The 13,326-nt window shown below is 42.1% G+C and overlaps 2 protein-coding genes across 2 annotated transcripts in view; one reads left to right on the top strand and one right to left on the bottom strand.

Annotated features, from left to right (window-relative positions):
• Positions 1–292: 292 nt before the first annotated feature.
• On the top strand, positions 293–3,855 carry LOC135542695 (growth hormone secretagogue receptor type 1-like). Its single transcript, XM_064969826.1, has 2 exons — positions 293–1,226; positions 1,749–3,855. The coding sequence occupies exons 1-2, from the start codon at positions 377–379 to the stop codon at positions 2,060–2,062; spliced, it is 1,164 nt and encodes a 387-aa protein (XP_064825898.1). The 5' UTR covers positions 293–376; the 3' UTR covers positions 2,063–3,855.
• Positions 3,856–12,462: 8,607 nt separating this feature from the next.
• The window catches only part of LOC135541702 (fibronectin type III domain-containing protein 3B-like), a 159,115-nt gene continuing 158,251 nt past the window's right edge, over positions 12,463–13,326 (bottom strand). The window contains exon 28 of the mRNA XM_064968014.1: positions 12,463–13,326. This exon is cut by the window's right edge and continues 1,104 nt beyond it. The gene's annotated coding sequence lies outside the window, so the exon portion shown is untranslated.

The following is a 13,326-nucleotide window of genomic DNA, read 5'->3' on the forward strand; positions in this document are numbered from 1 at the left end:
CCATAGGAAAATGAATATCAGATCCTATTCATGTTTGTTTAATATTTTTGTACAATGCGCTCAACTGATGCTCGAGTATTATTTTCTTTCTTCAGACATGAATTTTAGCTTGTGATATATTTAATAACATTCAAATGCTATACTTTATTTCTTACAAGTAAAATCATTTTGTAAATGGAAGACAGGATGGGAAGGTGTGTTTTATTGCTTCAGTGCAAGACTGTTCTAAAATAGAGGCGGACTAGGAGCTTAAAACCATAAGATTCTTTACGCATCACACACACGCACTCAATAGGAAGAGGACATGCGGAGACAAGAGGAGCGCGCCAGCCGCCCCAAGGAGAACCTCCAGCCGCGTGAATGACCCGCTGGTAGCATGCGCTCCTGGCCGAACCGAACTGACTGTCTCTCTCCCGTTAACTGCAGCTGGGAGGAGAACTACTGGAACTACTACTTTAACGGGAGCTACCGGGGTCTTGTGCCCCCCGAAAACCTCTTCCCCATCCCGGTTCTAATGGGAATCACCATCACCTGTGCTCTCCTGTTCCTGGCGGGAGTGACCGGAAATGTAATGACTATACTGGTCGTATCTAAGTACAGAGACATGAGAACAACCACTAACCTCTACTTATGTAGCATGGCAGTCTCGGACCTGTTGATATTCCTCTGTATGCCCCCTGATGTGTATCGGTTATGGAAGTACAGGCCATGGATATTTGGAGATACATTCTGTAAGCTGTTTCAGTTCGTTAGTGAGTGCTGCACTTATTCAACCATTTTGAATATAACCGCTCTGTCCGTGGAGCGGTACCTGGCCATCTGCTTCCCACTTCGCGCCAAACGCCTGGTCACCAAGCGACGCGTCCGTGCGCTCATCATCTTTCTCTGGCTCGTGTCGCTGTTGAGCGCGGGACCTGTCTTCGTTCTGGTGGGAGTGGAGCACGAGACTCGCCCAGCGGCGGGAAACTCTGTGACTGCTGGTGGGGCGGAAGGACAGACAGAGATAGACACAAGCGAGTGTAAACCCACCCAGTACGCGGTTGAGTCTGGGCTTCTAGCCGCCATGGCGTTGGTTAGCTCTGTGTTTTTCTTCCTGCCGGTGTTTTGTTTGACTGTGGTGTACAGTTTGATTGGACGAAGGTTGTGGAAGAGACGGAGAGAGAACAATATTGGAGCTAATGTAGCACACAGGGACAAGAGCAACAGACAGACCGTTAAGATGTTAGGTAGGGTGCAATACATGTTGCTCATATTCAAAACCATGTTTTAACCACGGCATAATTGAGATGTTTATATTTTTTTAAAGGCCACAGAATTGAAGACATTTAAAAAAGGAAAAATATTGGTTCTGATACGAATTAAATCAAACATTGTAACAAGACAAGGATAATGCAAATAATGTAGATATAACGTTAAGCTGTGTATACGTTTATACAGTCAGCACAGTAACCTAATAACCATGATAACAGCCAGTCCTGTAAAGCTTTACCAAAGTCATTTAATTAGGCATAACTATAGTTTCCCCTCATACCCCTTTCTGCCATTTCTCTCTCTGAAAACTGATTACTGATATTTGCATTTCATGTTTTATGGTTGGAATACATTTTATGTGCCTCCCCTCCTCCCTCAATTCCCCCTTCCCACTCCCCCCTCTCTATTATTATTAGCATAAAAGGAGAACTCCAATATTACAAACATTTATTATCTGTCTCCCCTCTCCTTCTCTCTCTCTCTCTCTCTCTCTCCAGCTGTAGTGGTCTTTGCCTTCGTCCTGTGCTGGCTGCCTTTCCACTTGCATCGTTACCTTATGTCTCATTCCTCCGAGGGCTCCTCTCCTCTCTGGTCTCTCTTCACCCAGTACTGCTCCCTTGTTTCCACTGTCCTCTTCTATCTCTCGGCTGCCATCAACCCTGTCCTCTATAACACCATGTCTAGGAAGTACCGGTCAGCTGCTGCCCAACTGTTTGGTCTACAGGAGACTCAACCACCCAGAGGGAGAACAGCAAGCACTGTCAAAGGAGAGAGTTCACCTGCCTGGACAGAGTCCACTGTTAGCCTGTGACTGTAGACAATTTGGAGGGTGAATGGGCGCTAGATATATACTTATCTGATTTTGACATGTAGTTTTTGTGATCAAACTCTTCTTGTGTGTTTCTCATCAGTGACCACTGCTTCCCTGGTTGATCAAACTCAAACAGGCACCATTATGGACCATCAAGGATTCATTGGTCTTTAATCCAAGAGAGCACCGGCTTATGCATAACATCCATGGACGTTGATTATTGATTGAAATTTGGTCAGTCCGCCCTGCCCTTGCGTTGAACATATTAATTGAATTAGCCTCAAGGACTCTGAATAAGACTGTTGCTTTGATGTCACAACTCGCCCGGCAAAGACAGACAAAGGCGTTTGAGAACACGTTTTATAAAATATTTATAAGGCGTTTCTGTCACCCAAAAAGAAGCACACCATTAGCAACAAAAACTATTAAACGGCTCTTGAAACGGACACCTATGTATTTTCTACAAATCACACATGCAACACACATGCACACACACACAAACCAAAATAGTTTTTACGCTTGCCTTAACTGATATGTGAACTGTATTCTGGATGACAAAGAAAAGCACTGTAGACCGTGATGCACTTCTCTGTACCCTGAGAGAGAGGGACTGAAGTACTGTGTGTGTTTATGTTGAGTGATTGGGTGTGTTGGGGTATGTGTATTTATGGTGAGTGACGTCGTGTGTTGGTGTGTGTGTGTTTATGGTGAGTGACTGTGTTGGTCAGTGTGTGTAGATATAGGTAACAGTTTTTTTGCTATAATAGCATGTACAGTAGGCTAATTATACCGCCAGCCTTACTCTGTAAATAGCAGCTTAGTAACAGTTCAATCTGATTGGTATTAGTCTTATCCTAGAAGTACTTACAAAGCAGCCACTGCCTTGGACTCTGGAATTCTGACATGGCAACCTGGTCTCATAGCATTTCGTATTATTCTGTAAATATATCCGAGACACTCCATTTAGTATAATATGTTACGTTTCATATGGTATGTATTAATTTGTGGATGTCCATCATCCATTTCATATGATATGTTATGAATCCGTATTATATGTTACAAATTTGCTAAACGTACAATATGTTATGAATCTGCAACACGATCTGCAATATATACAATATGCTCTGAATTTGCAAAACATATGATACGTAACGAATTGTAGCTAGGTGGCTAATGTTAGCTTGGCTAGGGATTAAGGTTATGGTTGCGTTTAGGAGTTAGGTTAAAAGGTTAGGGGAAGGGTTAGCTAAAAGGGTTAAGGTTAGGCTTATGAGAAGGGTTAGCTAAAATGCTAAGTAGTTCAATAGTACCTAAAAAGTAGTAAGTAGTTGAAAAGTTGCTAATGTGCTAAAGTTGTCCATCATGAGATTTGAACTCGCAACCTTTGGGTTACTAGACATCTGCATTATACACGTACTCATTATCCTACAGTGCATTCGGAAAGTATTCAGACCCCTTGACTTTTTCCATATTTTGTTACATTACAGCCTTATTCTAAAATTGATTAAATTGTTTGTTTTTTCATCATCAATCTACACACAACACCCGATAATGACAAAGCAAAAGCAGGTTTTCTAGAAAGGTTTGCTCATTTATTACAAATAAAAAACTAAAATATCACATTTCCATAAGTATTCAGAACCTTTACTCAGTACGTCTTCAGACGTGAGTCTTGGCATTCAGGCCAAAGAGTTCAATCTTGGTTTCATCAGACCAGAGAATCTTTTTTCTCATGGTCAGAGTCCTTTAGGTGCCTTTTGGCAAACTCCAAGCGGGCTGTCATGTGCAATTTACTGAGGAGTGACTTTTTTTTGGGGGGGGAGTCAATGGAACTGAATATTTTCTGAATGCACTGTATTTCATTTTTATCTTGAGTAACCATCTGTTTTATGTAACCATACAAAACTTAACATATCATACTAATTTGAGTGTCCCAGATTTTCATTTACAATGTTAAGTCTAGTCTATGAGACCAGGCTGGGTATGGACTTAAAGACTACAAGTAAGGACTGCAGAACCAATCTGCAAATATGAACCACAAACATCGCCTGGAAAAAGACTTAAAATGTGGAAATGCAACTACAGACATGGCGCTTCAGCCCAAATTAATGTAACGCTTAACTATGTATCCATGTTTGTACCGCTATAATAATCTGTACTATGCCTTTACAAACTATAATGGAACAAAACACTGTATGTATTTTAATATTGATCCATATCATCAGGTTGCCAACTTGGTCTGAACTCATTCCGGGAGATAAAAATGATTCAACATTGTTTACGTGTCATTTTTTAAATTTCAGACATAACTCCGTCATGACGGAGAAGTGCACACATGGGTAGCCTACAAACACACAGATTTCATCCTCACCTCTCCCCCATCTTCTCCTCCTCTCTTATTTCACCTTCTCTGCTTTCCTCTCGTCTCAGTGCCTTTAAGTCAGGCAGCCTCAAAGCCACCCATCCTCAAGGGTCGTCACAAGTTCTCACAGCCATAATTATGGCTACACCCCGCCTATTTCTACAATTTCTCTTCTTAAAATAGAATTTTAAGCATAACTCTAACCTTTACCACACTGCTAACCTTATGCCGAACCTTAATTTAAGACTGAAAAGTACACTTTTGTGTTCATGAATTTTGACATTGTGGTTGTGGTAACAAGTGACAACCATCTTCAAGTTAGGTTCAAAGGGCCCTTCTGTCGCATCTGAGGCTTTCTGAGTTGCCTGATCAAAATGTCCTATAAGACGAGAGTAAGGACAGGAAGAGAGAGGGAAAGAAAGAGGTCAGAGAGAGAAACAAGGGATGGAAAGAGGAAGAAGGAAAGTGAGAAAGACATTGATGGTGGTACATAGAATATGAGGAGCGGAGAAATGAATGAATGAGGTAAGGATGAGTCAGAGAGAGAGGAATTTGGAAGTAAGAGAGCACTTGAGAAAATATTGATTCAGAAATTATAGATATAGAAAGAGTCAATGAGTTACTCTGCATCACTTGTGAGATGCAGTGTGTGTCTCAAGAGACAAGAGGAAGAATTTTATTTCTGTGATTTAATGCCTCCTGTTATCCAGTGAGATGCTATCGAGGCCGCTTGGGAATAAATCACAAGCTATTGCTGGACACAGGCGCGTGCACACACACACTCAAACAAACACACACACGCACACACACTGAGAGACGGAGGGGAGCGAGAGAGAGAGAGACAGAGACAGAACGTGAGAGGAAGGCTGAGAGAGAAGAGAAAGACAAAGAGAGTGAGAGAGGATCGATGGCAATGTTCCTGCACAAATCAGTGTGTCGAAGAAGAGGCTGCATGTGCTTTTGTGCATCTCTCCTCTCCGCTGCTCTCTTCTCCAGACACACACAGTTCAGTCAGGGTTATAGTGGCCATTAAATAGGAGATTCTCCCTAAAACTGAATGTGAAGGTTGCATACTTTCACAGCGTCGGCTGGATTATAGATGTGATTCATGTCTGGCTGTACCTCAAATGACACCTTATTCCCTACAGTACCTTCGGAAAGTATTCAGACCCCTTGACTTTTTTCAAAATTTTCTTAGGTTACAGCCTTATCCTAAAATTGATTTAATTGTTATTTTTTCCCCTCTTCAATCTACACACAATATCCCATATTGACAAAGCAAAAATGGTTTTTTAGAAACGTTAGCTAATTTATTAAATAAATAACTGAAATATCACGTTTACATAACTATTCAGACCCTTTACTCAGTACTTTGTTTAAGCATCTTTGGCAGTGATTACAGCCTCGAGTCTTCTTGGGTATGACGCTACAAGCTTGGCACACCTGTATTTGGTTTCTCCCGTTCTTCTCTGCAGATCCTCTCAAGCTCTGTCATGTCGGATGGGAGCGTCGCTGCACAGCTATTTTCAGGTCTCTCCAGAGATGGTTCAAGTCCGGGCTCTAGCTGTGCCACTCAAGGACATTCAGAGTCTTGTCCCGAAGCCACTTGCGTTGTCTTTGCTGTGTGCTTAAGGTCGTTTTCCTGTTGGTAGGTGAACCTTCGCCCCAGTCGGAGGTCCTGAGCGCTCTGTAGCAGGTTTTCATCAAGGATCTCTCTGTACTTTGCTCTGTTCATCTTTGCCTCGATCCTGACTAGTCTCCCAATCTCTGCCACTGAAAAACATCCCCACAGCATGATGCTGCCACCAAATCAAATGTATGTATACAGCCCTTCGTACATCAGCTGATATCTCAAAGTGCTGTACAGAGACCCAGCCTAAAACCCCAAACAGCAAGCAATGCAGGTGTTGAAGCACGTTGGTGGAAAGAGTGGAAAGAGGGAAACCAGCCAGGCAGAGACAGTAAGGGCGGTTCGTTGCTCCAGAGGCTTTCCGTTCACCTTCACACCCCTGGGCCAGACTACACTCAATCATATGACCCACTGAAGAGATGAGTCTTCAGTAAAGACAAAGGTTGAGACCGAATTTGCGTCTCTCACATGGGTAGGCAGACCATTCCATAAAAATGGAGCTCTATAGGAGAAAGCCCTGCCTCCAGCTGTTTGCTTAGAAATTCTAGGGACAATGTAGGGAGGGACGCTAGCACTGGAGTAATATGATCAGAATTCTAGTGTTTAGCACTAACTGAAGTTTATTTAGTGCTTTATCCAGGTAGTTGGAAAGTAGAGCATTGCACTAGTTTAACCTAGAAGTAATCAAAGCATGGATTAATTTTTCTGCATCATTTTTGGACAGAAAGTTTCTGATTTTTGCAATGTTACGTAGATGGAAAAAAGCTGTCCTTGAAACAGTCTTGATATGTTCGTCAAAAGAGAGATCAGGGTCCAGAGTAACGCCGAGGTCCTTCACAGTTTTATTTGAGACGACTGTACAACCATTAAGATTAATTGTCAGATTCAACAGACGATCTGGACCTAGAACAAGCATCTCTGTTTTGTCCGAGTTTAAAAGTAGAAAGTTTGCAGCCATCCACTTCCTTATGTCTGAAACACAGGCTTCTAGCGAGGGCAATTTTGGGGCTTCACCATGTTTCATTGAAATGTACAGCTGTGTGTCATCCGCATAGCAGTGAAAAGTTGACATGTTTTCGAATGACATCCCCAAGAGGTAAAATATATAGTGAAAAATAACCACCATGCTTCACCTTTGGGACAATGCCAGGTTTCCTCCAGACGTGACACTTGGCATTCAGGCCAAATAGTTCAATATTGGTTTCATCAGACAGAAAATCTTGTTTCTCATGGTCTGAGTCTTTAGGTGCCTTTTGGCAAACTCCAAGCGGGCTTTCGTGTGCCTTTAACTGAGGAGTGGCTTCCGTCAGGTGGCCAACTCTAGGAAGACTCTTGGTGGTTCCAAACTTCATCCATTTAAGAATGATGGAGGCCACTGTGTTATTGGGGACCGTCAATGTTGCAGAAATGTTTTGGTACCCTTCCCCAGATCTGTGCCTTGACACAATCCTGTCTCGGTGCTCTATGGACAATTCCTTCAACCTCATGGCTTGGTTTTATCTCTGACATCACTGTCAACTGTGGGACCTTATATAGACAGGTGTGTGTTTTTCTAAATCATGTCCAATCAATTGAATTTACCACAGGTGGACTGCAATCAAGTTGTAGAAACATCTCAAGGATGATCAATGGAAACAGGAGGCACCTGAGCAAAAATTTGAGTCTCATAGCAAAGGGTATTAATACTTATATAAATAAGTAATAAATATTTCAGTTTTTATATTTAATAAATTAGCAAACATTTCTAAAAACCTGTTTTCACTTTGTCATTATGGAGTATTGTGTATAGATTGCTGAGGATTTTCTATTTATTTAATCAATTTTAGAATAAGGCTGTAAGGTAACAAAATGTGGAAAAAGTCAAGTGGTCTGAATACTTTCCAAAGGCACTATATATCGTGCACTACAGTGACCAGAGCCAAATGACACTATTCCTTATTCAGAGAGTGTTGTGACGACAGTGATAATTACCAGTCCCCTGTTGAGTCTGACTGCCTGACTATCTCATCATCACAAACACTCCTCCATGCACACACGGCACACAAGCAAGCACATTGAGAGGCACCAGGTCAGTCCCAGTGCTGGGCCCCTAGAGCAGTTTTGCTGCCTGGCAAAGCGACCAACTGCAAGAAATGGCACATGGGATCTAACCAACCGCAATGTGGTTGCTCCCAACTGGCGCAGCGGTCTAAGTGCAAGAGGTGTCACTGCAGTCCCTGGTTCAAATCTAGGCTGCATCACATCCGGCTGTGACTGTCCCATAGGGCAGTGAACAATTGGCCCAGCGTCATCTGGGATAGGCTGTCATTGTAAATAAGAATTTGTTCTTAACGGACTTGCCTAGTTAAAAATACATGTATTTTTCCTACCACCACAAAGCATATCATATAACCACTGTATGAACAGGAAATCAAACAAACTATGACACACAAAACAAGAGGTTTCAGTCAAGGTCAGAAAAAATTAAACATTTATTGGGCATAAATATATTATATAACACAGGCTACCGATACAGTTAGGTCTTACATACAGAGGGTAGTATTTGCAAATCTATACATTAAAATTGATATGGCGGTTTATTTTATATAATGCATATGAAATAGTCTAACATTAACAATACAAAGTAGTAGAAATGTATGCATTTTTTTTTCCTTTCAAATCGTAGCCCATGACAACATTGGAATGTTTGTTTTGATAAGTGTGAGGGTACAAATATGTTGGTTGTTTTGGTTTGGTTTCAGACTAATAATTTTTTTAAATACATACAAGTGGGACTGTTACCCATTCAATCTCTAATCTCTCATATTCAAATTCCGTATTTTCAGTTTCAATTTGTTTTTACTATTAATCAGACTAAAAAAAGTAACCAATCAGAAGGCACAGTTGCTGGGTTGCTGGGCAGAAGTATCTGTTTTGTTCAGGACCCACTAGGTGAGCAGGACCAGAAGGGTCTAAAGATTTTCCTAAATACAAATCTTACAGGGTGTACCCTGCTCACACTGACAAGTAGCCACTGGGCCAAGCCCTGGAAACACTAGCCAAAAGCCTTTAGGAAACATATTATTGGTGATATCACAGGCCTAACATTGGCCTACCATTATCCTAACGTTAGCCTATAACATTAGGCATTATTAGGGAGTATGGACAGGAGTATTTCGTGACCATGTGTCCTAACCATCCTGGTCAATTCACATGGTCAGGGAAAACTCCTGTCCCTAGACATGATGAATTACTTGGCTGTAAAAGGCTTGGGGGAGATTTAACACATCAGGAACGATTTGGCTGTGAAAGGCTTGGGGGAGATTTAACACATCAGGAACGATTTGGCTGTGAAAGGCTTTGGCTGTGAAAGGCTTGGGGGCTTGGGGGAGATTTAACACATCAGGAACGATTTGGCTGTGAAAGGCTTGGGGGAGATTTAACACATCAGGAACGATTTGGCTGTGAAAGGCTTGGGGGAGATTTAACACATCAGGAACGATTTGGCTGTGAAAGGCTTGGGGGAGATTTAATACATCAGGAACGATTTGGCTGTGAAAGGCTTGGGGGAGATTTAACACAACTTCAGGAATGATTTGGCTGTAAAAGGCTTGGGGAGATTTAATACAACTTCAGGAATGATTTGGCTGTAAAAGGCTTGGGGAGATTTAACACAACATTAGGAATGATTTGGCTGTAAAAGGCTTGGGGGAGAGTTAACACAACAGGACATATCAACAGTCTTTTTTCTAACTAAGACAGGTGGACAGGAAAGATGGACACAAAGTCACGTCAGTTGACAGAGTAACGCTGTATGACACAGCAACACCAAATGACCTAACAGTGCCAGACGACTCAGTCACAACAATGACGTGGTCAAAACTCCAGACGACATAGTAATGCCAATGTAACAGAGTGCCCGGCGGGGAGCTGTGTGTCTGGTATCAAAACAAGAAGCTGTCTGATGAAAAGCATCACAGTTCTGGCAGGACAGACACTTACCCTGTGGGCTAAGGGTCTACCGCTTTAAAAGTGCTCCGTATAACCTGTTAGTTGTACTTGCCTCATTTTAGCGTCAATACTACATCTCTATGCGTATAATAACTCTGCACTGACTATCAAGTCTAAGCAAAATACTGGACAGAAAATAATCACCAAGGCTCTTTATACGACGACAAGCTGGGAAAAGTATTCCTCATCATCCTCATCGGTCTGACTGACATCCCCATTTGATTGTTGTAGTCTTTTTGACCCTTTTCAGTGTGAAATCAGCGTGTTAAAACTCAATAAAGGGGTAGTATCTTTAACAACAGAACATTTAATACATTTAGCTTCACAAAAAAATAAACACAAAAACAAAAATATGAAAGAAGCGTAAATCACAGATCAAGTTATGTCTTTCCTTTTTGAGAGGATAACAATGTGACAGGAATAATAATGCTGTGTGGTCACAGAGGGAACATCAAGGAACCCTTGAGAACGTAGATAACATTGAAAGGAACGTGTGTGTGTCACACACACACACACACACACAAAGTAAAATGGTATGACACAAGCCTCGACTTTGGCAGAAAGAAACCAAACAGATATGATATCAAACACGTCTTAATCTATAACATTAGGCAGTATAAACGACAAATTAAGGCAACTATTGTTCTGATTCCCCGAGACACCACACACCTTCCCACTGAGGGGGCACTGTACATCGTCCCAAGACTGAGTTAGCCCCTGGAACTGAAGCCTAGGGCATTAGCCATGCGGAGTTAACCTGAGTCTTCAAGTCTCGTCACACTGTCTGAATAATGGAAACTTACAGGATCCCGGCTCAAACAGTAGAATTAAAGTCAGTACCGCCACCCTCTGCCGTCCTCTTCAAGCACTGGTTACAGTAACTGTAAAGAGTACCTTCACACCTTATTTAACCTTCAGTGTACCTTCATAAACTCTCCGGGAAAGAAGCTGCTACCTAGAGCATATAAGGGTTCTTCGACTGTCCCCCATTGGAGGGTTCTACGTGGAACCCAAAAGAGTTCTCCTATGGGACAGCTGAAGAACCCTTTTGGAACCCTTTTCTTCTAAGAGTGTACATTATTTAACCACCAGTGCCCCCTCAGAGTTGTACGTTACGCCATGCCTGTGCTTAAATCCCAATACAGACGCCAACATAACCTTAATATCAGAAAAGGTAACGTTTCTGAAGACACTCTGTGTGTTCGCTCCAGCTGTCTAAAGTCTTTACCAATATAACCTGGCTAACGGTTTGCTACATCTCTTAATGCATACAGAAAACCACACAGGCTGGTCATAACCGTGAAATCATGACGTAACAATTCTAAAGCCACCATTATTGGTGTTATGACGTGATGGTCACGTGGTTATGGATAAGAGCCCATTCTGTGTGTCAGAGAGGAGATGACAAGGGCAGACATTTGGTTAACATGTTAAAAACGGCACTGATACAGACATACAGAATAATGAAACAACTACAGGTTTTCCCAACAACTGTAAGAGAATAAATGAGATATGTAATTGGCTACTGAGAGTACGAAATGCTGGCCTTAAATCAAACATCTAAAATAACATCCAATAAAAACTGAAAAATTATCATAATAACAATATAACATGCTACGAGAGAAAAAACAAATTAGTACATTTATAACTACACTTACATATGTCTCTTAATTTTTTATTTTTTAAACAATAAATAACTGAAAAGATTGCACTGTAATTGGCTTGTAAAGTACTGTATGCAAATATTCTATTGTATATAAATAAAGGTATAGAACCAATAGAGAAATTGTAGCGTAACTTTCCCATCAACTTTGGCAAAGGTGTTGGAGCAGTTAAAGGCTCTGCTAACTGACGAGTAGGAGCGAAGCACAGCTTAGAGAGAGAGAGTGGGATGATAACAGTAGGAGCGAAGCACAGCTGAGAGAGAGAGTGGGATGATAACAGTAGGAGCGAAGCACAGCTGAGAGAGAGAGTGGGATGATAACAGTAGGAGCGAAGCACAGCTGAGAGAGAGAGTGGGATGATAACAGTAGGAGCGAAGCACAGCTTAGAGAGAGAGAGTGGGATGATAACAGTAGGAGCGAAGCACAGCTGAGAGAGAGAGTGGGATGATAACAGTAGGAGCGAAGCACAGCTTAGAGAGAGAGAGTGGGATGATAACAGTAGGAGCGAAGCATGATAGCTAGGAGCGAGCTTAGAGAGAGAGAGGGATGATAACAGTAGGAGCGAAGCACAGCTTAGAGAGAGAGAGTGGGATGATAACAGTAGGAGCGAAGCACAGCTTAGAGAGAGAGAGGGATGATAACAGTAGGAGCGACAGCTTACAGAGAGAGAGTGGGATTAGAGAGAGAGTGGGATGATAACAGTAGGAGCGAAGCACAGCTTAGAGAGAGATGATAACAGTAGGGATTAGATATGATAACAGTAGGAGCGAAGCACAGCTTAGAGAGAGAGAGTGGGATGATAACAGTAGGAGCGAAGCACAGCTTAGAGAGAGAGAGTGGGATGATAACAGTAGGAGCGAAGCACAGCTTAGAGAGAGAGTGGGATGATAACAGCATTAATTAGAGAGACGGAGGGAGAGGGAGGGAGGTTAGGAACGAGGAGGGGAGGGAGACGTACTGAGAATGGCAGAGGGATAGAAAAAGAGAGAGGGGGCAGAGAAAAAAGAAGGGTATGAATAGGTATGAGGGTTGAGTGGGGGCGGGGGGGCGGATAAAAGGTTACTTCAGTAACCTCTACATTCGACAGCGGGGACTGGCTACTGAACTGACCTCAGATCTGCAGGTGAGCACCTAGAATACATATTATAATTCACTAAACCACTCCCAGTGGAATATACCAGGTTATCCCTAGACCAGGGGTGTCAGGTCCAGTTCTCACAGGTCAAAGTGTCATCATGTTTTTATCAACCTCAAACTAAATTGATCAACTGGTGTTGCTGATTGGCTAGATATGGCCAGGTGTGTGGCCATCCAGGAGCCTGGTTTTACACCTTTGCCCTAAACTGATCTAAAGTCAGCTTTGCATTTCCCACTCTTAATGGTTTAGGTTAGCTTCAGGGGAGAGAAAGCTGGTCCTAGATCTGTGGTTAAAAGGCAACACCTACCTGGATCCCTCCTCTTTCTCTCTGTCATCCAGACCTCTACAATTCTTATATTACATCATAGCATCGCCCCTACAGATATAGATAGGTAGATCTATCATAGATATATTTGATATAGATTGTATATATTAGGTAACTAAATCCATTCTTTCTTAGATATAACGAAACAGGATAGC

This window comes from Oncorhynchus masou, chromosome 6, assembly GCF_036934945.1.
Source record: "Oncorhynchus masou masou isolate Uvic2021 chromosome 6, UVic_Omas_1.1, whole genome shotgun sequence".
NCBI classification, from domain to species: domain Eukaryota; kingdom Metazoa; phylum Chordata; class Actinopteri; order Salmoniformes; family Salmonidae; genus Oncorhynchus; species Oncorhynchus masou.

What these genes read in the sequence shown, in the direction of transcription:
- LOC135542695 (XM_064969826.1), top strand. Translation starts at nt 377, where the DNA reads ATGCGCTCCTGGCCGAACCGAACTGACTGTCTCTCTCCCGTTAACTGC. An exon ending in ACAGACCGTTAAGATGTTAG is followed by an intron (nt 1,227 to 1,748) that starts GTAGGGTGCAAT and finishes CTCTCTCTCCAG; the next exon opens with CTGTAGTGGTCTTTGCCTTC.